Consider the following 27,009-nt stretch of genomic DNA (forward strand, 5'->3'; position numbering starts at 1 on the left):
AACATTTAATTCGTTATACCTAACAAAAGACTACATAATAACTAGCTGGATCAACGACTTCCAGGGCTTGTGTTCCGGAGAGATAAAAGTGTGACGGACACGGCGGAAATTCCGTTTTCTGATACTTTCCCGCCGTCTGACTTCATGCTTTGACATTATTAGAAAAAACGAGTGGAATTTCACACACTTCAAAATGACAGCTGTTTTTGATTCTCCAAAAGCTAGAATTAATACATCTATGCTTTCGCAATATATTAGCAGGCCGGTTTGTTTTGTTGGGCGCGTTGAAAAGGTAATGCAACCTCCAAGTTTGCGATGGAAAATTCATTTAGAATGTGTCATAGGCAACAGTTCGAACGTTCCAAATAATTATGGAATGGTAATTTCTGTGTACTCGTGGCTCCGTGGCTGTATTTGTTTCCGAAACGGACAATCATTTTCAGTCAACATATTGGTTATAGCTAAGGTATCAGCAAGTCGTAATGGCTTTGAATTCTACCGCTTGGTTTATTTTGCTCTTATGCATAACAGGTACATCCGACTGGAAAGTCGTTCACGATTACTGATGGTGAAGGGAAGACTGCATCAGTGGAGCTAAATGAACCTGTGAGTACTAATGATATTGTGCTTATGTAGACCGCACTGTACCTTGCCATGTAGCTGGTTATAAATGTGATATTTTAACTGCTTCTTTATTGATGTACTGTACACTAGCAAAGGGTACGTAGGTGACACTCAGCATGCCCATCCATGAGCTGAAAACATTGTCATGTTGAAATGTAATTATGGCTGTCTCTGTAGCTTGACGAGGAGCTGAGTGGAATAGTGGAGGTGGTTGGCATGGTATCCAACAAAGGCACCATAATGGCCTCTCTGTATACCATGTACAGAGAAGACAAAGGGATTCCATTTGGTAAGCATATAAGATTCCCCTCCCCTGTAACCAACTCATTTCAGATTGTGTTGGCATTTGTTTTCACATCTTTTTGCTCTCTCCTCAGATCTTGAGCTGTACAATGAAGCTCTGAAGGTCGTCCATGACTTCCCACAACATTATCCTTTTGAACTTTCTGCCAGTGGATGAGCACTTTGGAACTATGCCTTCTGTTATTTCCAATGTTTGTATTAATATTCTTTGGTTGACCTTTTTATTTGGGTGTAACGTTTTTTTGTTTTTGTACAAATGTCTACTATGCTGTTTTGAATAAATATTGTTCTCTATACAGTTCATTTTCATAAATCAGGTTTGTGTTATAGCACCCTCTCTTGGATAGACTTTGACATTATGCATTGTGCACCCTTTTCAGTGCTCTACTCAGCCAGGAGGTGGCAGACTGGAGTTTTTGAATGTGATGACAATACAAACTTGTCACTTATACAAGTCAATTGAAAACTCAGTCACTTTTCAATCAAAAGAAGACTAATACAAGTAACAATGTAAAGCAAAAAATCCAGTGATGGTGATCTTGTGCCCTGATACCTCTCCAGACCTCTGGTACCCCTCCTGACCTCTGGTACCCCTCCAGACCTCTGGTACCCCTCCAGACCTCTGGTACCCCTCCAGACCTCTGGTACCCCTCCTGACCTCTGGTACCCCTCCAGACTTGTGTGACGAAGGTTAATTGATTGAGAAATATCAATTTTGACTAGCATTTCATAAGGGCTTCTTAAAAGTTCATGATAGAAAGGATCAAATTCTTCCATCAACCTGTGGCAAAAAAAACAGGAATTTGATTTGTTGTCTCATGACTCAATTGAGTACTCGATAAACTTGAGTTTTGACAAATTGTATTTGGAATAAAAATCATAACTGTAAAATGTGACTTAATAGCAAATTGATATCTATATCATTACAGAATTCACTGAATTTACTGTGCTCTCTTTGATGTATGGGAGAGGAGATGCCTTGAGCTATGCAGCTGCCATATATTGTGGCAAGTTCAGACATAGCGGTGATTGTTAAGGCATTTTCTACTGCAGCTACTATGCATCACTGCTATTGCTGTCACTGGACTATCTGTCAATCACAGACATTTTGTTATTGGTTGGCAGTCAGTTGATCATTTGTTTCCATTTTGACCAGGTATCTTCCGAAGCCCTGAGATTGCCTTAACAATAAAGGGAGTATTATAAATATAAACTATTATTAATCCCTTTTCACTTTGAGTACTAAATAAACTTACTGGCACTAGACTGAAAAAAAGTGTTGTATTGCACTATCAGGCAGTTTCAGATGGAGCCATCACATCTTTGACAAATGTGTCAACATCATCTTGCAAAGTACATTTAAAGTATATGTTGACCTGACAGTGTATTTTTCCATGAGTGTAATGTCTTCATAGTACAGTATGAGCTGACATGTCTTAATCAACCTTCACATATCTAACACATACCTTGTAGGGCCTCATGGGAGAGGTCTGATCCAGACGTATGAAGCTGTCATGCCCTCCAGAGCTTCAAGGGCCACAGAGAGGTTTCCTCATGTCCCACCTGTGACATGTTTAACAAATGACCCAGGCAGGCATGGCGGGTTCAGGAAAACTACACACCTGCAGGCTACTCATGTAAAGACCCAGAGGTATAAAACTGTCTCATGGCTTGGTGCGGTTCCAGATATATGTAGTACTTTGAAGTCACATTTCAGTGCAAGCACTTTTTTATTAGACTGAACACCCAGAGTTCAGGACGGCAAAATGTTGTTTTATAGGTTTGAGGTTCGTAGTCTGATGCATTAGTGCTTGTACACATGAAGGAAACCCCACAGTATCACCTCCCACTGCTGGCCCAGTATTGTGTGCAGAAGATCCGTGTGGAGATTAACTGGTGCCATAGCATGGATGGTTGCCAGTCCAGTTCTTCAGTTCCATTTATTCAATAAGATACAACCATCAGAAGGTCCCAGTCAGAATAGATCATTTAGAATGTTCCAGCCAGCGTTCTCATGTCAGCAGAATGACTAGATTTAGAAGCGAAACACCCTAAATGTTAACACATAACCCCCTGGGACATCACTCATCCGTGGCCAGGCACACTCATCCTCTAAGGGGATGGTGTGAACGACAGCAAATTGAGAGATACCCACTGCAGGATTCCTGCCTGTCATCCCAATGTGTCACTCCTCCCCTGGTTGAGCATGCTTCCACAGCCTTGTTTGTCTTGCTTTAGCCCAGTCTCATGCTGTTGCTGGCCCCGGAGAGATGGAGCAGGAAGCTCCCTCCAGAATCCCAGCCCAGGCTGGCATTGGAGCTGCCGACCCGGCTCTGTTGTTTCAGCACAGCCCTGTCTGCAGACACCCAGAGCAGAGCTCTAACAACAAACGACCCCGTTGCCACCACCGTGCGGAGCCTGGTGTTTTCATGAAGGCTGTGCAGACATGTTCGGTGTCCATGAACTTCCATACTGTACCGTGACTGCAGGGCTAGTGCCTGGAAGCAGGATTTGTAGGAGTCTTGTCACATGTTGTATGTCAGTGGCTCCCTCAAGCAACGGATTGTTTATGACTGATGAGTCAGGGTGACATTTTAAGTATTGTAAAAGAGACATAAATTACAAATGCAACTTTTGTGTTCCAACGTCAAAACATAGAGGTAATTTGGGTAATTTGACCATTTTAACAGCTAATTATGTAGTTGCAAGTGTCTTTCACAACATGTTGTATGGTGTCTGTGCTAGCTCACACAGCCGTGATGCTACTGTTAGTATTAGTATACAGTTAGTTTGTTCTAAACATCGGTTGTTTTATTACATCTTTTTATGTCCTGTTTCTTACATGCCAGTGATTTTCTCAGAACATTTCTGCCTGAGAAAGTCTGCCTTTCCACCTTTCCAGACACATTTGATTAACGGCAGGAATTGGGAAGAAGACCTTCTCTGGACTGCCCCAGTGAGTTATGGGAAAGGATGTTTTCACAGTGCCGCTTACCTCAGGGTCCAAACATATCTGTGTATGTATGTGACTCAATTGTCTTAAGTCCGTTGTTTATTTCTTTACTTACATTGATCTCTGTTATAAACTGCTGTTCCTGAAGTCCACAGGTAATCCCAACAGATAGGGATCTCCTCTCTCTGTGCTTCAGTCCGTCCCCAGCAGCCTCTGACCTGCTTGTACTCATGTTCCGTTCCTGTCTCATGTCTTCACTACATTAGTCATTTTTACTGCCTTCTTGCCCCCATCTGATTTTTGTGGCCTGTCAGTAGGACCGGTATTTGACTCGAAAGATCATGGGATCATGGTAAGAAGTTGATTATTCTCATATTTTTGTACTTGTATCATATGAGTTGACCCCCATGGTGAAAAAGTGCTCACCACACAATCTACAAAGAATTCAGGCATCATAAAAAATAGTACAGGTTTGCAGGAATCGGGGTGGAGCAGGGGTGACGGAGGATCTCATCGTTCTGGATCCAATTACATCCCACGTTCACGAATATATACTAGTAAAATACAGTGAAAAGAGTTGGATGATAATAATACAATTGCAAAAAATAGTGTTTGTCTACTACACAGCCAACATTATAATTTGCAACTAAATAGTATGCTTATTGCCATAATAATAATTTCAAAATGAATACAATTATTTATACACAGCTTGTGCAACCCATTCATTATTTCTTGTAATGATTTAATGAAATATTTTAAGTTAAGCAAAGTTCACAGTTTATGAGCATGCACCATAGTCACCATAGTTTATTGCTATTTTCCCTTTCCCAGTTTTAAGCTCAAGAAAAAGTTTAAACGATTTGTTTACAGGTGTTTTTTGTTTAAGCTATGAAAGGCATCATAATATATCCTATACTGATAGGAAGTCGGACCTTTTGATTTATACAGTGATCGTGTTGGCCTGCCTTTCCTGCCACTTGACGGCCTTGTCCTATCCCAAAGCGGTGCTGAAGTGCGCTTCATGAATATTCAGAAGAGCGAGAGCAGCGCCCCGGTTCAGGTTTGAATTGAACGGTGTCGAGCAGCGTTTCCACCTTGCTTAGTAGGAATATACCGGGCGAAAAGAGCTTCTGGAATTTATAATTCAAGCAAAAGGGGTTTCTAAATACAGACGTGTTCAATTAAGGTAACGTTTTAATTTATTCATGTTTCTTTTGAATTTTCGTTTCAGGTTTTAAAGAAACAATCTTCAGCATTTCAAGTTTGAGAAAAGAATTGAGCATTTGCAATCTCTTTTGCGTTGACCGTATTGTGTGAAATATCCGTATGCTTTATATTTATTCATCTTTAAATCTGTTAAAATGTTAGACAATCTTGCAAGCTCATTTAAAAATAGAACAGGTATGGTAAGGATGTGTGTGCTTCATAGAAACTCCGCATATCATGTTTTTTGTGTATTGCAGCAATATAAAGAAAGTAGCTTATTTGTGCTGCTCATTAACATTTGAACATAGTCACATTTACAATGATCACATTCCCAAAAGCAGATGTTTTATATATATATATATATATATATATATATATATATATATATATATATATATATATATATATATATATATATATATATATATATATATATATATATAAGGGATCCCTTACATATAAAAAGTATCTATAGTAACATTTTTGCCAACTATTCTCGAAGTTAAACCATCAACACTTTATTTTTATTTTTTTGCAGTAAAAATTAAAAAAGAGAAATCAGTGTCATTATAAAGCATTTGTTGTGGTGCTGTCTCCCCCTAGTGTACACAGGAGTCACATCAGACTGTCCTGGATGTTGAAGGGTGGACACTGCATTACTAAACTTAATGATTTCAGAAGTTCAATTTATACTTTAACAGGTGGGTAAATACTGTTCTGACGCATTGTACTCTACTGTTCTGTACTCGAATGTGCTCTGCTGTGGTTGACTCTACTTGTGTGTTTGCCTCCAGGCTAAGTTCGACCAGAGCAGGCAGCATGAGGAGAGCAATGCAGCTGTTCCTCCTGTTGGTGGCGCTGTCCCACACGACCAGGGGTCAGGGGAAGAGACGCAAGGGACAGAGGGACGACAACCAGATCATCATCAATGAAGGGAAAAGTAGGATTTTGTTTAAATCACTTTTTACCAGAGAATCTGTTTTTTTAAATCCAAACATTGATGTGAATAGCGACATCCATCCAGTAACTACAGAAGCCCATGTAGGCCCCTAGAGTCAAAAGCTTACAACTCAGTTTATTTCTTTTTGTTTCCCTGCTAAGCTCTGATTTGCCCTGTGGAGATCATGTTCATCGTGGACAGCTCAGAGAAGGCCAAGGCGCTGCTGTTTGAGAAGCAGAAGGAGTTTGTCCTGAGGTTCAGCACTCGTCTGATGCAGCTGCAGGCGGTGGGCTGGCGTCTGAGGGTGCGCCTGGCCGCCTTGCAGTACAGCAGCTCCATCTCCTTGGAGCACAACTTCCGCGACTGGCAGGACGTGGACGTGTTCCAGAGCCGGGTCGCTGCCATGGCCTACATCGGTCACGGCACCTACTCGGCCTACGCTATCAGCAACGCCACGCAGGTGTTTAACCGCGAGACAGCCGCCTCCAGCCTGCGGGTGGCGCTGCTGATGACCGACGGGGTGGATCACCCCCGCAGCCCCAGTGCGGTCAGTGCTGCCGCCCAGGCCAAGAACTACAACATCCGGGTGTTTGCTATCGGGCTGTCCAGTCTGTCCAGGGACCGTCTTACCAGCTCCCGGCTGCGCTCCATTGCCAGCGCCCCTCCACAGCAATACGTCTTGAGCCTCACCGATGACCAGCTGGAGGATAAACTCTTCAGAGAACTGGTGAGGGAATGTGTGTGAGGGCATGTGTGTGTGTTTGTTGTGCCCGTGTCGACAATAATCTTTCATCGCAGACTCTCAATTGACACCTTGATCCCATCTTAACTGAGCTTTACTTTTTGTTTACTTTGCCACTTTCTTTTTGGTCTTTCTTTACAGAGCGCAATTGTCAACATCGGGGTAAGTACTGTCCATGGGACATAACCTTAAAGAGCATGGTACTCTGGACACACTAGAAAGCAATCCAAATCGTACCACAGACACAGATCAAACTGTTCAACCTAATGGTGCCTGTGCCATTTCCCCATCTCTTCTTTTCAGTGCCCCCTGCCCAAATCCTGTTTGTGTGACAAAGGAGAGAGAGGTCCCCCTGGGAACTCAGTGAGTAACCTAAACTACCATCTTTCTGCCCCCCTCCTCTACTCCAGTCCAGACGATGAGTATTCATACATGTCAGTTAGGCACAGTAATCTAACTGGCATCTGCTTTCCAGTTGAGTTAACTTTAAGGTGAATACATCGGTCCAACCTAGTCATGTTCCCCAGTGATGTGCATGTCTGAAAGCTACAGTAAGGCAGTGGTTTACTCTCAAAGGGGGCCAGTAATCCTCACTACTTGGTGTTATTACTGGCATCATAGCAGCTGGACAACCAGCGCAGCCCCAGCCATGCTGCCCTGCTGCTCACCCCTTCCATCCCCTGAATGAAGCAGGTGCATGTGGCCTCTGTCCAGGGGAGGGGAGCAGGGCACATCAAAGAGCAGGAAGTGTTTCCCACACTGCAAGTGTAGCAGGCACGCGGGGCTGTGTTTTCACTAGCAGCGCTTTTGAAGAGCCCCTGTCTGAGGGGGTGGGGGTGGGTGGGAAGGTCAAGGACAGGAGATTAAGGCCAACACATAGGGAGGGGGACTGTGGGCCTGGCTGCACTGAGTGAGAGCTGTATAAAGCCTGGAGGTCACGAATGGGGTCACAAAAGGGTCACACACTGGAATTATCACGCTCACCTAAGGCTACATGTGATGGGAACAGGCCCCAAGAGAGGGGATTCGAACCAATCTCTGCATTCTGCTTTAATCCAGGGGAAAATAGGGGAACCAGGATCTGATGGGGCTCCAGGGCCTAAAGGCTCTCGTGTAAGTATTTACTGTCTAAACGACCATTTACAGTGAATGGTGATCCATAGGGACAGTGTTTTTTCACAGCGTTTTTGTCTGGTGTCTGTCCATTTAGGGGGAACCAGGGATCAACGGACGCCCAGGAATGGAAGGTCTTGAGGTACTGAGCCATGTTACATTAGTGAAACAGTTAAAGTACACTAACGTTTCACTAAGTACACTAAGTATTTCATAAAATATTGGTAAAATACTGCGTAGTGAGCTGTGAGGTCATTGTTATTATTTGTTTTTCTCTTGCATTAGGGTCGTTCTGGCACTAGAGGGGAGAAGGTAAGTCATATTATGATTTATTTTGTTGCAGCAAGATGTCAGTAACGTGATTTCAGTCAGATAGATCAAATGGATCGAAAGACATCTAGATTGCTGTAACAATAAACAGCAAAGCAACCCACTCATGCTGATCGTCACACTTCCTGAAGTATCAATGCAACAGTCGAACACTGCCGCCACTTGCCACAGTGTCAACACCACTGTCGTGACACCAAACAAAACGTTCAGATGCAGCAGATAAGGCCGGCTGAACGAAGCCCGGCGGTTGGTTGCACGCTAAGATTTAGTCCTCTCTCTCTCTGCTTGTCCTGTCTGCCAGGGGGAGCGAGGCGAGTGCGGCGCCCCTGGGATGAAGGGAGATCAAGTAGGTTTTATCATGGTGTTGCACTGGTCTGGCCCAGGACTGAGGGCTGGCTGTGGACTGATGGTGTTGTCATGGCTTCTCCCTTCAGGGTCCAGATGGTCCACCAGGCCCGCGAGGACTCAGAGGAGAGCAGGTGACCCACCGTGGTGACCTTTACGTTGTCTTTTTCATAAACTCTCTCATGTTGGTTGATTTCCTTTGACGACGGCCCATGTCAGCCCTCTGTATGATCAGTTTGTGTTTTTCTGCTGGTGACATTGTGTGAGGTCCATTCAATAAGAGAAACTGTACATTTCTGGACAATAGTGAAGAACTAATTACTGGTCATGTGAACACCGAAATCAATCAAAACTGTCCAGAAAAATATTTTAACTGCACAGGACCATGTTTTTGAATGGTCACGCACAGGATGTTGATTCAACAGCAAGGGTCACATGGGGTCAGATTCTAGTATTTTCTGAATGGAGGGGGGTACCTATACAATGATCAGCCATACCTGTGAATGAGTGAATGGTGAAATTGAATGATTCCTGTGCCATCCCTCCATCCACGACATAACAAACAGCAGAGCACACAGACACACACAGAGTTGGGCCACTTCTCCTGCTCTGCACTAATGGAATGTGAGTCAGGGATTAGATCTTATCCCACTGCCCATGAAGCCTATCTAAAGCAGGGAATTCAAGCTTGCACTGTATTGTTTTAATCACTGAGCACACTTAGTCCCAAAGGATTAGTGTTTCAGCACATGTTATCCATTCCCGCTTTCCTCTCTTGAAACGATTTGCCTCTCGGAGGGCTGGTGTGACGATAGCAGCCTAGTGAGATGTGGATGTGGGTGGAGATACCCCAGCTGGATTGCAGGTTCCCATGAGGAGCACCTGGGAACTCTGGAGGACTGTCACCGAGATGCCACTGCCTAGAGCTCCTCCCACATTCCCTCACCCACTCCGCCAAACCGAAATACACGATAAGCCTTGCAATGTTAGTCCCAAAGTGGAATTTGGAACCCCTATTAAGTGAAGGTCAACCTGCCTTCTGTTGTCTTTTAGGGCCCAAATGGAAGTGCAGGAGACCAGGGACCTGAGGGACCAACCGGGCCCAAAGTAAGGTGTTTGATTTGGTTGTCGATTCGAAAAAGTATGAGACAAACTTATTGTTTGAAATAATTAAAAACGGAAATGTTGCAACTCTACAGGGTGACCGTGGACCCAGTGGAACAAGTGGACCTCCTGGTGATACTGGTATTGGGTTTCCTGGACCAAAGGTTAAGATTCAAAGATCTCATTCAGTCATTCATTTCAACTGTTCCAGGTGAGCCACCAGCATAAGCTTTTATTTATAATAGTAATTAATTGTGATACTGCAGGGGGATAAGGGGAACCAAGGAAGACCAGGACTCACTGGCCCAGTAGGCATGGGTGAACCAGGCTTACCGGTCAGTATACTCTGCACCAGAGAGCATCATGTACCACAGCAGTGCCAAACTCTTGCCTGCATATGTCAGATAATCCACATGGTGGCACTGTGTTTCAAAGAATAAAATTGAGGAGACTGAGAGTTGAAAATAGATTTTCCATACAGTTTGGTACCTCATGTGTGTTATTTGTTGGTGTACTAGGGACCACCTGGGCCCTCTGGTCTGCAAGGGAGCCAGGGCTCTCCTGGAGAGGGTCTCCCAGGGACGAAGGTCAGTCACCTGTCATCATCCAGTGAACTCTCAGAGCAGGGACGTGAAGGTCATAAGTGTACATAAGGGTAAGCATGTAACTCTTATAACCTACCTGCTCACTTTGTTCCAGGGTGACCGAGGTTACGAGGGGCCCAAGGGCAGCCGTGGCCCCCCAGGATTAGGGATAAAGGGCGACCAGGTATGGTGGAGGTTTAACCCCCTTAAGGCACAAGCTATTTGGCACTACACGTTTAAGTTACTAGTACTAATGATGCCCATGAAAACCCTTTCCCTCTGACCTCCAGGGGGACACAGGGGCCCCTGGACTGGCTGGCTTGATGGGATTTCCAGGAGCAGGTATCCAGGGAGAAAAGGTCAGGGTGATGTGAGAGTGTTGCAGAGGCGTTGTTAGACATAAAACTCTACTGGGGCACCGGCCCCTAATTCATATCCCCTTTTTCTTTCAAGCTTGCTGTGCACAATGCACCACGAAGCTATAGAAACTCCCATTGCTTAACCCACTATACAACAGTTCAGGGACGCAAGTTTGATATCAAGCAAACGCGCATTCATTTGAGCGCAAATACAGTTTTTTTGAGCTTCATGTAATATTGTTTTTATATTTTAGTCAAAATAAGATGAACGGTAGGCATATCATTTAGAAACTATCTTTAGTTTTGTAATGTTTTCTTAGCCTACTACATTTGACTCGTGTGCCATGTCCGACGCATGGGGGATTTTCCAGAAAGCAGGTTTGTGTTTTCGGGTTAACACTTTTACAAGCGTTGAGCGGGATACTGCATAATTTTTTTCCGGAATTATCAATCAAAATTAATGCACTGACTCAAGGGCGTAATTATATGGGGGGACAGGGGGACACGTCCCCCCCAATATTTAAAGAAGGACAATTTGTGCCCCCCAATATTTGTTCATACTGAATATGCGGGCAATATCGATGACTGCTAGCCTACGTCTTTCTGTCCAAGTCCAAAAAAAAAAATCCTGGCCAGTTCATTTCCCAAATCCATTCGACTTGTCTTACACTATACGTTAACGAAACCCATTTCTCCTGAAATCCATGTCATGTTTTCCCTATGGTTTATACACCGTCAATGAGTGAGTTAGCAGCGCGACATCAGACAGACATATTTGCCAAATGCATTTGGCAAATATTTATGGATGGTAAATATCCAGTATTTGGCTAAGATAATCCCTGAGATAACGACTAGGTGAATTACACTAGAATTTTGAATTGTAGAATTAGTGCGAATTTCAATTGCAATATCTTGTATGGGACTTTTGACAAGCTAGCCGACAGCAACCTATGCAGCAAGTATCCTGGCTTCACAGCAAACTGGGATAGCAGCTTTGACAGCGTTTTGGGCTCTGAATTGGGCTATCTAGCAAGTTATTTTAGAGTCTTGCCATTTGTTCTTTCTTCCGTCATGATTTTCATCCCTATGGAATTGCGTTGCTGTTGTATTTCGCAGTATTGTGGCCAAAAATGAAAAAGAGAGACTTCATCAGCTGACGTCCGTAATTTCTTTGGAAAAAAAAAAGTATGTTTCTGGAGATGTTAGACATTATTAACAGAGTAGTAGTTCATAACATGTTTTAAGGTACAGGACACCAGACTGACATTAATAGCTCTTAACTGACATTGTGAGTGAATGTATATGGGTACATGGGGTAATAAGCATAACACATGAAGTCCCACAGCTGTCCCCCCCAATGTTTGATTGACTATTCGCCCTTGACTGACTAATGAAGTAACTACATTGTTAAAACTCAGAGATTTTACTGGGGCACAGCAGATTTATACTGGGGCACGTGCGCCAGTAAAAAGTGTCTGACAAGGCCCCTGGAGTGTTGCATTCTACCAGAATAGAATGGAATAGAAAGACTTGTCCACACAGGTGGAATTGTTCATTTGGCTTCTGGCATGTTACATACATAACAAAACATATACACATCACTAGACTATATAAAAAACAGATTCAATATGATTGTGCTCTCTCTCTCTCTATCTCTCTCTCTCTGTGTCTCTCTCTCTCATTCTCTCTCTCAATAAATGACCTGTGTTTCTCTACAGGGAGACCAAGGGCCAGTGGGGCCTTCTGGACCCAGAGGGCCCCCGGGGCTAGGGATTGTTGGACCTAAGGTGGGTGTTGCCTTCCAACCCTCAACATTTTCCCCAAGGAACAAGAAAGTTTCACTCTACTCTACTTTACTCTACTCTGCTGACCCCACTACCTACTTTAAAAAGATGGATTCATGGTGGAGTTCCACTGGACTGATCAGATGTGGACCTCTGTGTTTCTCTCTAGGGTGAACAGGGCTTCCCAGGGGTTCACGGGTCTCAGGGAGAGAGGGGTGTCGGGGAACCAGGGCCTAAGGTGAGGAGGGACTCAGCTGGCCAGTCCGCATAAACTAACTCTCCTAGATGAACGATCTTCACCAACATGCTGCAAATGTGCTACAAGACATGTATATACTGTTTGGAGTGAATGACCTGGAGGAGAAGCTTCAGTGGTTAAGTGGGGAGGACACAGCGTAATCTGCCCTCTGTGATCCTCTCCAGGGGGATCCAGGACCGGATGGAGCTTCTGGGTTCCCTGGGATCCCAGGGGAGGATGGAGCTGTCGGGCCAAAGGTGAGATGTCAGCAGTACCACCGGTCACTGGGGGTCACTCGTTTTCCACATGTTCATGTATGACTGATACACTTCAAAATGGGTATACGTGGGGATTGTGCTTGGTGATGTTTTGGCCCTTATCTGCTGCTCTGTGGCATATGAAACCAGGGGGAGATGGGATTGCCGGGCCACCGCGGCACTGAGGGTGTGCCTGGAAAAGGAATTCCTGGAGATAAGGTAGGATGGTCACTTATTGTTTCCCAGAAGTCAAACTGAGTCACCTCAGATGAGTCAAAACTATACCTTCCATACGTCAGCAAAGCTCCGGTATTGCAACACTGTACATTTCTGTTCATCCACAAGCATCCGGTAATAGCATCACACACAGGCAAATATTGCACAGTTTGGTTTGCAGTCAAGTGGCATAAAGTGTGGTTAGCAGCTGTGAGCCCATTGTAGGTTCACATTGTGTATTTACGTTACACTCATGGCACCTTGGTTGACTCAGTGTCAATACACGTTATTCAAAAAATAAATATATATAAACTTTATAACAGGCTCAAGGCACACATGGTAAAAAAAATAACAATCACATATAAACAATTCATTACATAGAAATATACAAGGAAAGAAGGGTTCCCAGATCTTAGATGTGTACTTGACAGAGCTGTGGCCAGGGTCTGTCACCATATCAATGATAACATTTGTAGAGTGGTCCAGCCGACTCATAAACTTCAAAGTGAGGTTCCTCAGCAAGGCCATGAAGGTGGTTAGACCCACATTACAGAACAGCTCACTGGCTCTAGTACTCCTGGGTTTCTTCATGAGGATCCTAAGACAGTCATTATAGGCTACTTTCAATTTACGCAAGCTCTCCTTCTATCCCCTACTCAGCATACTTAGCGAGACTCTGTATTGAAATATAGAATCGAACACAATGCCATTAAAGCTAACAAAATGTATTTGACATTAAATCAGTATTCTTTGTTCTTTTGGTTCATATTCTGCAGGTTAACATGTTACAACCCTGACCCAGGAAATCAAAGTTGTATGTACTGTTGTGTTAATAGTCAGTCCTGTTTGACTGTCAGTGGTCTGGGTCTTTTCACAGGGTGACAGGGGTGACCGGGGGCTAAGGGGGCTCTCAGGATCTCCAGGGCCAGTGGGACCAGCAGGAGCCAAGGTAGGTAACCTCTGGTTTACTCATGAGCAGGTCTGGTGTTTGAGTAGATTAAATGTGAACTTTGAGGTGAAGGTGAAAGGTGTGTGAGTCAAAAGGTAGCAAGGGCCTTCTGGCAGCCTGTTGTGGTTTAGGAATGTTGGGGTTTATGGTACAACATCATCTTTGATGAGTGGGTTTAAAGAATTACCTTTTAAATGGGAAAGTGGTGATGAACTCAGCTTTCAGTCATAAAAAAAGGTTTTCCAGGAAATGCAGGGCGAATCCTATTGCTTAAGTCAAGAATGGTTTAGGAAGCTTCCAAGAAATACAATAAAAGATGCTTTGTTACACCTAGATAGCACCATATGGTGTCCATCCTCAGTGAGGTAAAAGACTTGTTGTGTGTTTAGGGGGAGCCGGGCAGCCTGGGAATGATGGGCCTACCTGGTCCCCCTGGGCGAGGCCTGCCTGGATCAAAGGTACCCCCCTGCCCCAACACACACACACACACACAGAGTGAGTGAGTGAGTGTGTCAAGCCGGAGGGGAGACTACAACCACATTAAACAGTTCATGTTTGGGCACATACGTATATCGAACGGTAGCCACAAATAGATGAACCCTTATTTGTATACATGCACACACATGCACTTATAGAAAGACAGGATAGCCTTTCTCTTGAGCAATATCAGACCCTGACCACAATATGTTGTGGTGAAATGGAACAGAGTGAGTGTGTTATATTGTGCTCGTGTGCATGTTGCCAGGGAGACCCAGGGCCAGTGGGTATATCTGGACCTGTTGGGGAGCCAGGCATGGGCATCACCGGGCCTAAGGTAACACTGACACTCACTACACCTGTTCTCCTAATAAAATACACTGGACGAGTTTTCTGGAATAAGTTTGGTTGTCTCTGTGTGTGTGTCTCTGGGGTTATGCATCCTCAGGGTGACAGAGGGAATCCTGGGCCTGTTGGACCTCCAGGGATGAAGGGAGATGGTTATCCAGGACCCCAGGTAAGACGAATGGCGAGGCTGATTACTGCTTTGGAGATGATTGTGTCTAGAATCCAATGAGGGATAGAATAAATAGTCACACACATAAAAAGACACACAGGTCTTTCATTGGGCTTCATTCCTTTGCCCTGTAAATCAGGATTTGTTTCGGAGGCAAGTAGAACCTCAGATCATTTTTATCTGAAACCCACTCTGACACAAATGTTTCCTGAAACACAGGGACTACCAGGGTTGCCAGGACAACCCGGGGAAATGGGACCAGAAGGGAAAGGACTTCCTGGTCCTAAGGTAAAAGTTCAAGATGAAAATCAATATTGCGATAAGTTATATCTACTATCTAGCAAATCTTTTAGTGTAAACACACAAAGAGACAGACGTAGTGTATAGCATCCAGTGACATGTTAATTTAGATGATTGGCCATGTGTTTTAGGGTGACAGAGGCTCCCCTGGAGTCAGTGGTCCATCAGGACCACCAGGGATCGGCCTCTTCGGACTTAAGGTCAGAGCTGCAATCACACATTTCTTCCCCGACTCACTGTCAATTGGGGAATATACTTACCATAGAAATAAACACGTCGACTTGAAGTAGACCTAAAAATGTGTGTGTGTGTTTTTTAAGGGCTCAATGGGACAGCCTGGTGCACCTGGTCTGCCTGGTATCCCTGGGGAGGGAATCCAAGGGCCAAAGGTACTGTAGGACCATCCCATTGGTGGTAATGGCTGTCAGTCCAGATTCAAATCATGTAATCATGTGATTTAATAAGCTGTTGCTGGGACATTTATTGAACAGCTGCCTGAATGATGATTGAGTGCAGTGCATTTGGCTTGAAACAACAATTCAAGTATCAAATGAATGACCCCGCACTGCTGTTTATCATCGCTGACATCCACGTCTGTTGTTTGTCTCTGTGACATGTAGGGAGAGCCGGGCTTCCAGGGGCCAACGGGTCCCCGAGGGCCTCCAGGGGACGGCCTAGCAGGAGAGAAGGTAAAGACAACACAGCGTATCTGTCCATGACATACAACCACATGGGCTCTCCTCGTTTGTCTGAAAAGCGGATGTTGATGTTTTGAATGTGTTAGGGAGATAGGGGTGTCACAGGGGACCGTGGAAGGAAAGGAGACAGAGGCAACCTTGGAGAACCAGGATCAGGAGGACCAATGGTAGCCTGGCCACAACACTCTGTATCTTTCTTGCTTCTTCAGCTCAATATGAGTGTGTTTTTGTTCTAAGTTCACTGCAGCTATTGTGTCAGAGTAAATATGATACCTAGAAGGTTTTACGATACCTATAAAATAGTATGAGGAAATGGTGATTGTTGTCAGAGACCTAACCTGTGTTTGAATACTTTCAGGGAAGACCTGGTGAAAAGGGAGAAGCTGGACTGACAGTAAGTAAATCACAAGAGCACACAGGACATCCTGCTGGAAGCTGGTCTCAATAGTGAGACTATATGAGTCAGAGTCTCTCTATAGACTATGCAATGAATGTACTCTTCTTTCCATCTACAGAGAGATCAAGTTATCAAAATCATCAGGGAGATATGTGGTAAGTTAAACCGTACATGTGCTGAATAATGTTAGTCCACAAAGTTTGATGAAGTTCAATCCAACCCACCGAGCAAAGTCGAATAAAAGTGACATTGTTCATCCTCGAGTAAAAAAGTCGAGTGTGATATCCCATGGGCGACCATGGCTCCCCTTAAGTTCAAACCTGTCTGCTGACTGACTGCTACCAACGCATATGGAATGAGCTTCTCCTCTCATGTCTCTGTGTGCAGGCTGTGGACTGAAATGTCGGGAGAGCCCCCTGGAGCTGGTGTTTGTGATTGACAGCTCCGAGAGCGTGGGCCCAGAGAACTTTGAGGTGGTGAAGGACTTTGTCAACGTGCTGATCGACCGCATGTCGGTGAGCCGCGAGGCCAGCCGCATCGGCGTGGTGCTCTACAGCCACGTGGACGTGGTGGTGGTCAGCCTGACGCAGCAGTCCAGCCAGGACGACGTCAAGGCCGCCGTCAGGAAGATGGCCTACCTGGGCGAGGGCACCTTCACCGGCAGCGCCATCCAGCGGGCCAACCAGCTGTTCCAGGCCGCGCGGCCCGGCGTCAGGAAGGTGGCCTTGGTTCTCACGGACGGGCAGGCGGACCGCCGTGACGCGGTGCAGCCCGAGGACGCGTCCGCGGAGGCCCATGCCGCCGGCATAGAGATGTTTGTGATAGGCGTGGTGAACAAGAGCGATCCCCAGTACGCAGAGTTCCAGGCTGAGATGAACGCCATCGCCTCCGATCCAGACGAGGAGCATGTTTACCTGATAGATGACTTCATGACACTCCCCAGTAAGCAGCCTCTCCTGCTTCTCTCTGTACGCCCACATCGTTTCCAAGCATTCACTTTAACGTGGATTGTTCTTTCCACAATCGATTCGGTGAATTGTTTGATGACCTCATTTCCTTCTGCACAGCTCTACAAAGCAAGCTACTGAGCCGGATCTGTGAACATGATGACGGCACACTCTTCATCCCCAACTCCTTCCCTCCGCCTGCTCCCGTCGCCACCCTTGCGCCTGTCTCCCCCCCTGAAGTCTACAGGGAGACCCCAGACTGGGGGGCATCACCCGGCTTCGACGAGGATAATAGACGGGTGAGAGGACGTCAATACGTTCTGTAAACGCGTCACCCCTCGGTGACGCGTTCACAGGCCGGAACACTAACACTGCCGTTTCCCCTGCAGTACGACGCAGAAGCCGAGACGGTGACTTTACCGCATTCTCAACCTGCCGAGCCAGAGGATTTTTATGAGAACACAATCGCTACCAGCTTTGTGGAGGAGCCCTTCTATAAGCTCCCTGACCTAGGGACTTCCTCATCCGAGGGCCGGGGAAAACAGCAGTCTCATGTCATCTCAGTAGTGGGCCCCCAGACCCCCAATAACTGGCTCTACGTCCCAGAGGCCACAAAGCCCACCAACACTCAGCCACCTCTACCTGCCCTGCCAGACATTTTTGTACCAGGTAAGGACCACCATATTTGTGGCCCATATAATGGAATTAGGACCAGGTAAGTTTTGTTCCGAGTGAACCCTAGTATTTGATAAAGTAGAGCATAGATTAGAATAGCTAGCACTGTAATAATACACTTCACTTCAACAACTTAGTATCTATCAAGTTCAACAAGTCTTTTTATCCTAATGTGTTCCTCCACCCTCCATTCAGATTAATGTCAAAGTTCAGTTTGCATAGTTATGGTGTGGTGAAACATCTTTAACCAACTCCTTTGAAACACTCTTTGTGTTTTTCAGATGTTGGCTGTAGGTTGTCCTTGGACCCGGGCCCATGTCGACAGTATGTGGTGAAGTGGTACTACGATCCAGAGGCAAATGCCTGCGCCCAGTTCTGGTATGGAGGTTGCCAAGGCAACGCAAACAAATTTGAGACCGAGGCAAATTGCAAGAACGCCTGTGTCTACACGTAACAGATACTGTGCTGTGATAAGAGAGGTGTGCAAAACCAACACATCAGCCCAACATCGTCAGAGCAGATCAGAAGGATGCACTGACTGGACATGCTTATCAATCAGCGTTTGACACACGCTCCAGCAGGTGACAGGAAATCTCCAGTAACAAACCCACGCTGTGGCCAAGGAGAACATCAAAGGCAAAGCAAACAGCAAAGGACCTGTGCGCCGTCTTTGTGTGCCAGCTTTGTCATGTAGTCTGTGGACAAACTCCCCAAAGTCAAATGTATGTTCTGTCTGTTTATATGTTGCAGTGTTTATACTTCAACTTAGGATATATATACAAATATATAAATTTAATCTATCATAGTCTATTTGGTAATAGTGTCCTGGTGCCTTAAAAGACACATTAAATATTGATATTGTCAGCAATATTTACAGTAAATATGTACTTTTGTTTAATTAGCCACCTAGTCCTTTGTAAACATCTGCGAATTACCTTATCTATGGCCGAGTCATCTTTTGTAAATTCCTATTACAAACAAAACCTGCAAATGCTGCTTTGTTCTCGTTTACATTTGTGATTATGACATGGTCTTTTGTAATATGCACAAAAAAACTAAGTAACTTTCAAAAAGACTGAACTTTAAACAGATTTCTGTGTGTTCTTAACTAACATTTCTCTAGATTGTCACTAATACCCTAGTAGGTTAGCCAACTGAATGTAAGTACATAGCTTTTTTTTTCTAGACCTTCAAGAGTTCTGCAGGAAACATACAGTACATCTCACGTATTCAAAAATATTAACTTCTGACACCATGTTGTAGAAAAATACTTGACTGTTAAACATATAAAATAGTGTAACCTTGTACAACAGAAGGAAAAGTAAAACCAGACATGTTGCATTTCATACCACAATTAACTTTTATTAAATAATACAATGTAAAAAAAATAGACTTGACTCAACCAATCATTCATAACAGATGTGACAACAATAAATAGGTTAAGTTCAACTATGAGACACAGGAAGTCTGGGGTCTATTGCAAACCTGCAGCATATAGCATATTTGTTGTAGTGTAACCATGTAGCTAGTGGATACTTTTTACATCGGAAACCAGGCTCCTTTGAGTTGTTTCAGTAGGATTATATCTGTACTTGTACCCATAGGGACGCAGGTGGTAGGTTAAGTATTCCAGGGTGTACATCTCTACTGGGTAAATGTAGTGAAATGACACCACAAAATCTGAGCAGCAATCAGGGCCCTGGAAGCAGAAAGAAACGCTTGTTTCAGTACATTTATGTGTGTATGGCTATATTATTAACTTGAAATACTGTCAGTATAGAATGAGATGGGCAGTTGGTCAATGACAGGATACATGAAAGTTGACCAAAAAAAAATACATTTCGAAATGTTTATCATCTTTACAGCAAAAGAGTGAAAATACATCTGGCAGGGTATATTATAGTAATGGTCTTACTTCTCTTGGAGTGTAGTATTCATAGAGGAGATGCATGGGTCGTTCTCTGGGTAGTTGTCTGATCAGGTAGTAGTCTGGTGGGTACGGGTGAAACGTATGTCTTCCTCTCCCATCTCTGGAGTCCCCAGGTTCCACCTTCATGATCTCCATGCATTTTCCCAAAGCCACGTCCTCAAGGCTGGAGCTGTGAGAACATTTCCCTCTCTGGAAGCCATCTATAAACCGCCGGAGAGCCTCCTTGCTGAGGACATAGCCCGCACCCCCACTCATGTACCCTTGCTGGACGAATGGAGAAAACCTTCGGCCTAGGTACACTGGCTCTTCTGGGTTGTATTTGGACAGGGTGTGGCGTAGATTCTCCACGACAACATAGGTGTCGTCGTCCGCTTTCAGGAACCAGTCCGCTTCATCAAAGTGGTGCTGATGGATGTACTGGAAGGCTCTGATGGTTTTCCAGTACAGCTGGTCCCTTCCCTCACTCACATTCAAGCCAACTGTGGGGAAGTCTGTCTCCACCGAGCTCATGTACAGAATTTTGTTACAGCGCTTTGCCCATGTGGCACGGATGTGCTTGGTCCTCGACTCTAGATTCTTGGGTCCTGTCATGATCCAGCACAGCAGTCGTGTCGTCTGGGAGAGATTGACTGCCACACTTCGGTCCTCTACTGAAAAGTATAGGAGAAAATGTGGTCAAATGGCCACTAATAAAAGGAACATAATCAAGCCTATATCTAAACTGTCACCAACCAGTTACAAGTAGCTGATTCTTGGAATACTAGTATGACCAGGTGAAGTTTCAACAGCTGATACCTTGACATGCCCCTAACAGACAACAGATTTTTGTTGAGAAGCTACTAATCCTCAAGGTTCTCGTGACCCCACATACCTGAATGAATATGACGAAGGACATGGCTGCTGTCTCCCACATCACCAGACAACTCCCCAAAAGTGAACAAAGACCGTGCGGACCAAGAGTTTGAAAAGGAGAGCAGTCTGAAGGACAGGATCCCAATCCACACTCCGGACACAAAGAAGAGTGGTGACTTCATGCCCTCCTTTGGAGACTGTTATTGACAATATGCATATCAGCCACAGTACATAAAGAATAAAGAACAAAACATACAAATTCAAAACATAGTATTTTCCCTTGAGAAAAATATTCTTACCTATTGACTCAAATGGGTTTAAAAAAAGTTTTGCCTTGTGGTTGCCCTGGTGAGAGTCGTGGAAAATCTGAAGACAGTGTTCTCGAATAATCAGGATGCCGGATTAATACAAAAGGTTTTATTCTGTAACATACATTATTTTACAGAGCGCTCTGGGATAGATCCACTGCAGGACACGTAAAGCAAACTGTCATTCAGCCGAGTGATACTGACTCCAAAACGCAGAAAGTTTTGTATAGACTCACAACAACAGACTTGTTGTTCTCCATAATGGACTGTATATAACAAAAGGTCTCAACAGCAAAAGGTCCAACAGCTGCTTCATTAGCACCTTACTGTAAGTCTCCAACTGACCCTTTCAAGAACTTTCTTCTGAGGTCCCCATTGTATCAATGATCTTAGATATAAGTCCATACAAGATGCCCTACCCATCCAAGGATCAACAGCCTGCACCTGTTGCCAGGGGCGGGTCTAGAGATTTCCATTCGGGGTGGCAGAAGGGCATTGTGGGGTGGCTTCCTGGAGGTGAATCAAAACCCAAAGTAGGGGGGTACGCTACTCCCTACGGTAAACTATTAGGCTATAACATTGTAGTTTAAATTAAACACTAATATTAATATCATTTATTGAAATGTTCTGTAATGTACAAATAATATTTTTACATGGGAAGATTGGGGTGGCAAGTATCTTTTGGCAAGTATCTTGGATCCGCCACAACCTGTTGCTCCAATTCTTTTCATGACACAGCAGGTGTCTTTAACAATAGACATAAAAACCATTGCAAGTCAAATCACTCTTGAAACCCACAACAATTCTATTACACTAGACATTACCATGCAGAGTAAGGTGTGATGAGCATGAGTGCACTCTGCTGGAGGTGAGTTGTATAGCAAAGTGCTGCCCCATATCAAGGTTGACAGGATCATCCACTCTCACCAGAAGATGACATGTATTTTGTGATGTAGAATAGCCATTTCTAAAGGCACTTCATTGTGTAAATATTAAATTATCTAGTTGAACTAGAACAGTCTTTCCCAACTTGTTTTCAGTCATGGCACCCCAACAAAGTTTCTAAATGTTGTGACACCCCCTCACCCCACCCCCCATGTAAGAAGCAGTGAGTGGCTTCACATGTCGGTTTAGCGCTCTCACTGCTAATGAAGCCCTTCGTACTCCCCGTCATGTCAACGGCCCTATCAGTTCACCCCCCGCCGCTGGAGGGCAGTATACAAATACTTAAAGGTTTAAACCACGTCCAAGGCGAACGATAAAGAAGACAATTTCCTGGGTAAACAAGGGCACACGTTTTAGGTAACTGTCATTGTAGCTTCGTGCTAGAATAATGCATGCAGATATGTACTGTTAAAAGCAGTGTTCAATTTTGATTTTCCAAGTCTTGCCTCGTAGGATTTGAAAGGTGTCGAACGTTACGTCTTACAAGTTAAATTTCGCTACCTTCAGTAGTTGTCACAAACTAGGTAGGCTACTGTAGAATGGCAAATCTTGCCCACGTATCTAGAGTCCGTTCTTTATACAAGAGGATTCTACTCTTGCATCGATTTATGCCAATAGACCTTAGAGCACTCGGAGACCAATATGTTAAAGACGAATTTAGAAGGCATAAAACGGCATCTCCCGACGAAGTCAAATACTTTATGCGAGAATGGGAGGTAAGAGAAATCAGTCGTTAAATCATGAGTTGACAAGTAACATTACCAAACTCCAGGTTCTCTACTATGCTTGACTGCCTGTGCTGTTGAGGCAAAACTTTTGACTTAATGCTGATCAATTTAAGCTTAAGATGATGTCAGTATAGAATGAGACATCCTGTATCCTTAACACTGTCAAGGATGTTTATAAATGTTTGGAGGATTGAGTTGCTGTTTCAATTCAACGCCACGCGATGGCAGATTTGGCTTTTATATACCAAGCCCACAGTAGCAGTAGCCAGGACCTTTAAGAGTAGCCGCTTCCTATATCCACAGTAAACCATTACATTATTACACATTGCATACATAAGTATTAAATCGATCTTTACATTTCAGGTGTCTTTGTAAAAATATTTATCAAATGGACAAGGTGAGGTGAACAAGAGTTTTGTATGCATAGCCAGTTGTTCTGTTGGAGCAATACATTGAATATTAAGTTCTTGTCTTTACCATCTGCAGGTGTAGCCTACACAATGAGTTTGAGCATATCCAAGCCTCCTTCATGCCAATCTTCTGGGAGAATGTCAAAGTCTTAGTCTATTTTATGTGGTTTCAGTGGAAAAGTGAACTTCCCAGTAAGTTGCCTGTGTGCACTGGCAAATGAACACCATGAAACAGTGCAATACTTGAAGTGGCATTCATCAGTCACAAGTTCAGAAACTAATTAAATAACCTGGCCTAGACACATTCAGACTGACAATGGTGTTGTTCTGGCATTCAATAATGCAGGTTTATCTGATCTGAAAACTGCAGCGTATTGTAGATTTAAAAAACTGTTACCTCAAGATGACTTCATACAGGGGACTGTAATTACAGATCCACAACCCACCAAACATGTCAACTATTTGTTACATTTGAGTAATAGTGATCAATGTCTTACTATGGTAAGACATTTATCCAGGCAAGGTGTTGAGGGGCAATGAGGAACAGACACTCCCAACCTGATTATGGATTCCAGGCCATGGAAAATTACCCACCTGCTGGTAATTACTCTAATTAAGTGGATAGTGATTACAGCTGGATTCCAGTACCTTGCATTTGTCTGTGCCTGCAGCTGCTGTGACAGCAGGGTACAAGAACCCACCCTGTGAGGAGAATCTCCTCTCTTTTTACCCATGTCTCCATCACACACCTTAATCACTTCAAACTTTCCCATCAGTCAAAGTAGTCGGCTTACTTCTCAGATCATGTTTGAAGACCAAACCTGTGTCATTAACAGGCTTTCAGAGAGGGTGTACAGTCCATGTAAAATTATACCCTGGCAAAGAGTGTGCACTGTTGAGAAGAGGGATCAAAGACGAAATGTTCGCCATGCTTTTAACAATGTAGCGTAAGCAAGGCTTGTGAGGGAGGCAAATGGAATGGACTGAAACCAAGGAGCATCTCGCTCTCTCTTCCTGTTCTCTCTCCACGCTTCCTCCGTTCATTGAGGAGTCGGTGAATCACCACTCCGTCTTGGGTTCCAGCTGCCTGTGGAGGGTATGGAGGGGCGGCAGAGCGAGGAGCAGACGGGGGCCGAGACTCCCAATTTGATTACAAGCACTGACTGTTCAGTGTAATCCAGTTACTCCAGAGGGCCCCTGGGACTTCTCTGATCCTAATAAATCGGCTGCATCGAGACAGACAAGCTCTCCCCCGAGAGAGCTAGAAGGGAGGTGGAGAAGGAGAGATGCAGAGAGAAAGGGGATCCGTTGAAGCACTGGCCGAGAGAGAAGGGGGGGGGGCTAGACTGTTACCAAGAGGGGTAAAACTGTTGAGGGGGGGAGGTGTGGAAAAGCAAGGGGTTATTAGCTGATGGGCAGAAGTTGGGCCTCGAGTCAGTGGGAGGTCTTGACATGGAGCACCATGTTTGCCTTCCCCTTCTAATTCAGTGTGATTGCAGCCTTGCTGCCTGATCAGGGGAGTACTTTAACCAAATTGCTTTAGAAGGATTCCGGGGCTGTGAGTGGGTTACTGAGGGGGTGTATGAGAGAAATATGAACACGACGTGTTGGAGCGGTTCAGACGGCAGGGCTGCGGAGCCCCTTCAGAGGGTTGGCTGACATTTCATTTTGTTTCTGGGGGGAAAAAGTTAAAGTAAATCTGTAAGACATTGATGTTTTGTTGCCTAGTTTGTTTGCTGAGCAAACTCCGGAGAGATTTTACTAGTGGTTCAGCTCAAGACAACTCGTCTCCCAGAAAATATTATCCCTTGGCAAATGCTCCAAATAATTACATTATGGACTAGAGAAACCCTTTCAGACAAATGGGTTGCTATTGCTTGCGTTGAACCGGTTCCAACTATACGAGGTAATAAGAGATTTTTCCTAAATGGAAGGACATGGTGCTTTATAATACTTGTTCTAACCTGGGATCTTTTTATGAATGAATATGAATGGAATATTTTTGACGTTTTTGGCTATGTTCCTGTCTTGATTTATGAGTGGCTTTGAAGCATCTGACAGATCTTGTACTATATGGCGAATGTTAAGTGAGTCAATACAGTGTGGTATAGTGATGAAACCAGCTTCAACAAATTCAGTATTACAAAATAAAGCATTGCACTAGACACTCATTTGCTTTACTCATTTGTGGGTGATTCTTAGTGGTTCTCGCTTTTACGCCCGCTTTTGGAAACGTTTTTTTGGAGACTAAACTTCATGCCCATCCACATGATTACCTGTCACAGTCAGCTGAAATCTTTGTAACAGACATTCATTTCTGGTCAAGTGTAGGGCATGACCTCCATTACTCAAAGACTGACCTCAAATCATCCTCTGGTGATCCTTGTTGTCCACAGGCAGTATCCCATAATAGCCAGTGCATCCCCTTAAATGGGAATCTGGAATACAGTGGCCGACTTTTACTCCATTGCAACTGGCTCTATTTGAATAGAGACATGGTGTGTTTTTGGCAAAGGAAGTATGACAAGGGAATAGGCTCAGCATTTGTCTCCATTCTTGCCATTGTATCAGCATCAACACAACCAATCCTCCTAAAGAGGACAGTGTTTCTGTTGTTCACTCACAATGGCATGTTTGTGAATTCATGATGTTCTATGGATGTGGTCTCCTGTTTCTACAGAACTACAAGGACACTATGCAGGCCCAGGTGCTGGAGACTGCAGGTGGCCGGGTGAAGAAGATGGAGTTTGGAGCCGAGCTGACGGAGGACAAACTCAAGCTCTTCCAGGACGAGCAGGTGGGCCAGCTGTACGAGCTCATGCGAGAGTCCACCAAACCCAACAGACAGTTTGACATCCAAGAGGATGGCCCTCAGAAATGATGTTGCAGCCAAACAACATCCAAAGCTGGGAAGAGGGGAGGAAGGAGGAAGGGATAAGGACACCATGCCTTCCATTGAAGAACAGTAGGCTATCCATCAGAATGGAGGCATTTAAGAGTGTCTGATTTTATTGAAGTGTTAAATACCTCAGAATTTGTATCTGTTTATTTCATTGTCTGTCATTTTGTAACCGTGGCAATAAAACAAGTTCCTATATGATTGAGGGGAGCCAAAAGACTTGCTCGGCTGACTGTCCTTACTGGAAAACATTGATGTGCTTCTAATTTTGTGCTTCTCCTGACAGACACAAGAGACGTCAGTTAAGATGTTTTTTGAAGAAAGATGCGAGGAACACTGACATCAATAACGCCTCCTTCAGCCTCATTGATGATGTGCCACTACCAGAGCATAACCCCTTATCTTCCAAGTGGAAATTGTAAAAGTCCCCCACAGACACACACACACACACACTCACCCAGCTAGACATGATCGTCATTGTAATGTGCTCTCTATTCCACATTGCAGAGCAATTCATATGGGTGTGCACTCTTCAATGATTACAGAATAAGCAAAAATACATCACTCAGTCGTACGCCAAATTGATACACTATATTGAATGGTTGTTGAAATGAGGATTGTTCTTTTCTATTGAGCCTTTCTCGCTTGTTCAAGTATAATAGGACCAAGAAAATAGGTTCCAGTGCTTCCAAACCTTTTTTTGTTTGCCTGATAGATCTACATTATCCATCAATCCATCAGTCTGAGCGCTATTGTATGCTGTATTTTGTCAAATAACGAAGCGAACAATTGCTCCAGTGGGGCCAGCACTCTCCGACATAAGACTGCTGGTCATTTTCAGAGCAATGGATCATACAGCCTTCTGTGGAAACAATAATC

General features: G+C 44.3%; 4 protein-coding genes across 4 annotated transcripts; 3 read left to right on the forward strand and 1 right to left on the reverse strand.

The window, feature by feature from the left end:
- Window positions 1-105: 105 nt before the first annotated feature.
- Window positions 106-1,230, forward strand: rpa3 (replication protein A3). The gene is made up of 4 exons (XM_084696071.1): window positions 106-292; window positions 532-606; window positions 802-913; window positions 1,002-1,230. Exons 1-4 carry the CDS (start codon window positions 194-196, stop codon window positions 1,082-1,084), a joined length of 369 nt encoding a protein of 122 aa, XP_084552197.1. The 5' UTR covers window positions 106-193; the 3' UTR covers window positions 1,085-1,230.
- A 4,422-nt stretch (window positions 1,231-5,652) lies between these two features.
- On the forward strand, window positions 5,653-19,404 carry col28a1a (collagen, type XXVIII, alpha 1a). The gene is made up of 35 exons (XM_084695429.1): window positions 5,653-5,787; window positions 5,881-6,026; window positions 6,188-6,753; window positions 6,910-6,930; window positions 7,072-7,131; window positions 7,828-7,881; window positions 7,979-8,023; window positions 8,167-8,193; window positions 8,513-8,557; window positions 8,646-8,690; window positions 9,610-9,663; window positions 9,756-9,824; window positions 9,927-9,995; window positions 10,179-10,247; window positions 10,360-10,428; window positions 10,535-10,603; window positions 12,322-12,390; window positions 12,557-12,625; window positions 12,811-12,882; window positions 13,033-13,101; window positions 13,976-14,047; window positions 14,437-14,505; window positions 14,793-14,861; window positions 14,973-15,041; window positions 15,261-15,329; window positions 15,473-15,541; window positions 15,662-15,730; window positions 15,962-16,030; window positions 16,126-16,206; window positions 16,398-16,433; window positions 16,555-16,591; window positions 16,824-17,378; window positions 17,504-17,682; window positions 17,773-18,052; window positions 18,340-19,404. Exons 2-35 carry the CDS (start codon window positions 5,906-5,908, stop codon window positions 18,510-18,512), a joined length of 3,558 nt encoding a protein of 1,185 aa, XP_084551555.1. The 5' UTR covers window positions 5,653-5,787; window positions 5,881-5,905; the 3' UTR covers window positions 18,513-19,404.
- A 7-nt stretch (window positions 19,405-19,411) lies between these two features.
- On the reverse strand, window positions 19,412-20,627 carry c1galt1a (core 1 synthase, glycoprotein-N-acetylgalactosamine 3-beta-galactosyltransferase 1a). Its single transcript, XM_084695430.1, has 2 exons — window positions 19,974-20,627; window positions 19,412-19,757 (listed from the first exon to the last, which is right to left on the reverse strand). The coding sequence occupies exons 1-2, from the start codon at window positions 20,577-20,579 to the stop codon at window positions 19,584-19,586; spliced, it is 780 nt and encodes a 259-aa protein (XP_084551556.1). The 5' UTR covers window positions 20,580-20,627; the 3' UTR covers window positions 19,412-19,583.
- Window positions 20,628-22,456: 1,829 nt separating this feature from the next.
- On the forward strand, window positions 22,457-26,352 carry sdhaf3 (succinate dehydrogenase complex assembly factor 3). Its single transcript, XM_084695403.1, has 2 exons — window positions 22,457-22,809; window positions 25,912-26,352. The coding sequence occupies exons 1-2, from the start codon at window positions 22,633-22,635 to the stop codon at window positions 26,110-26,112; spliced, it is 378 nt and encodes a 125-aa protein (XP_084551529.1). The 5' UTR covers window positions 22,457-22,632; the 3' UTR covers window positions 26,113-26,352.
- Window positions 26,353-27,009: the final 657 nt, after the last annotated feature.

This window comes from Hypomesus nipponensis, chromosome 4, assembly GCF_054491055.1.
Source record: "Hypomesus nipponensis isolate SF chromosome 4, ASM5449105v1, whole genome shotgun sequence".
Lineage (NCBI taxonomy): Eukaryota > Metazoa > Chordata > Actinopteri > Osmeriformes > Osmeridae > Hypomesus > Hypomesus nipponensis.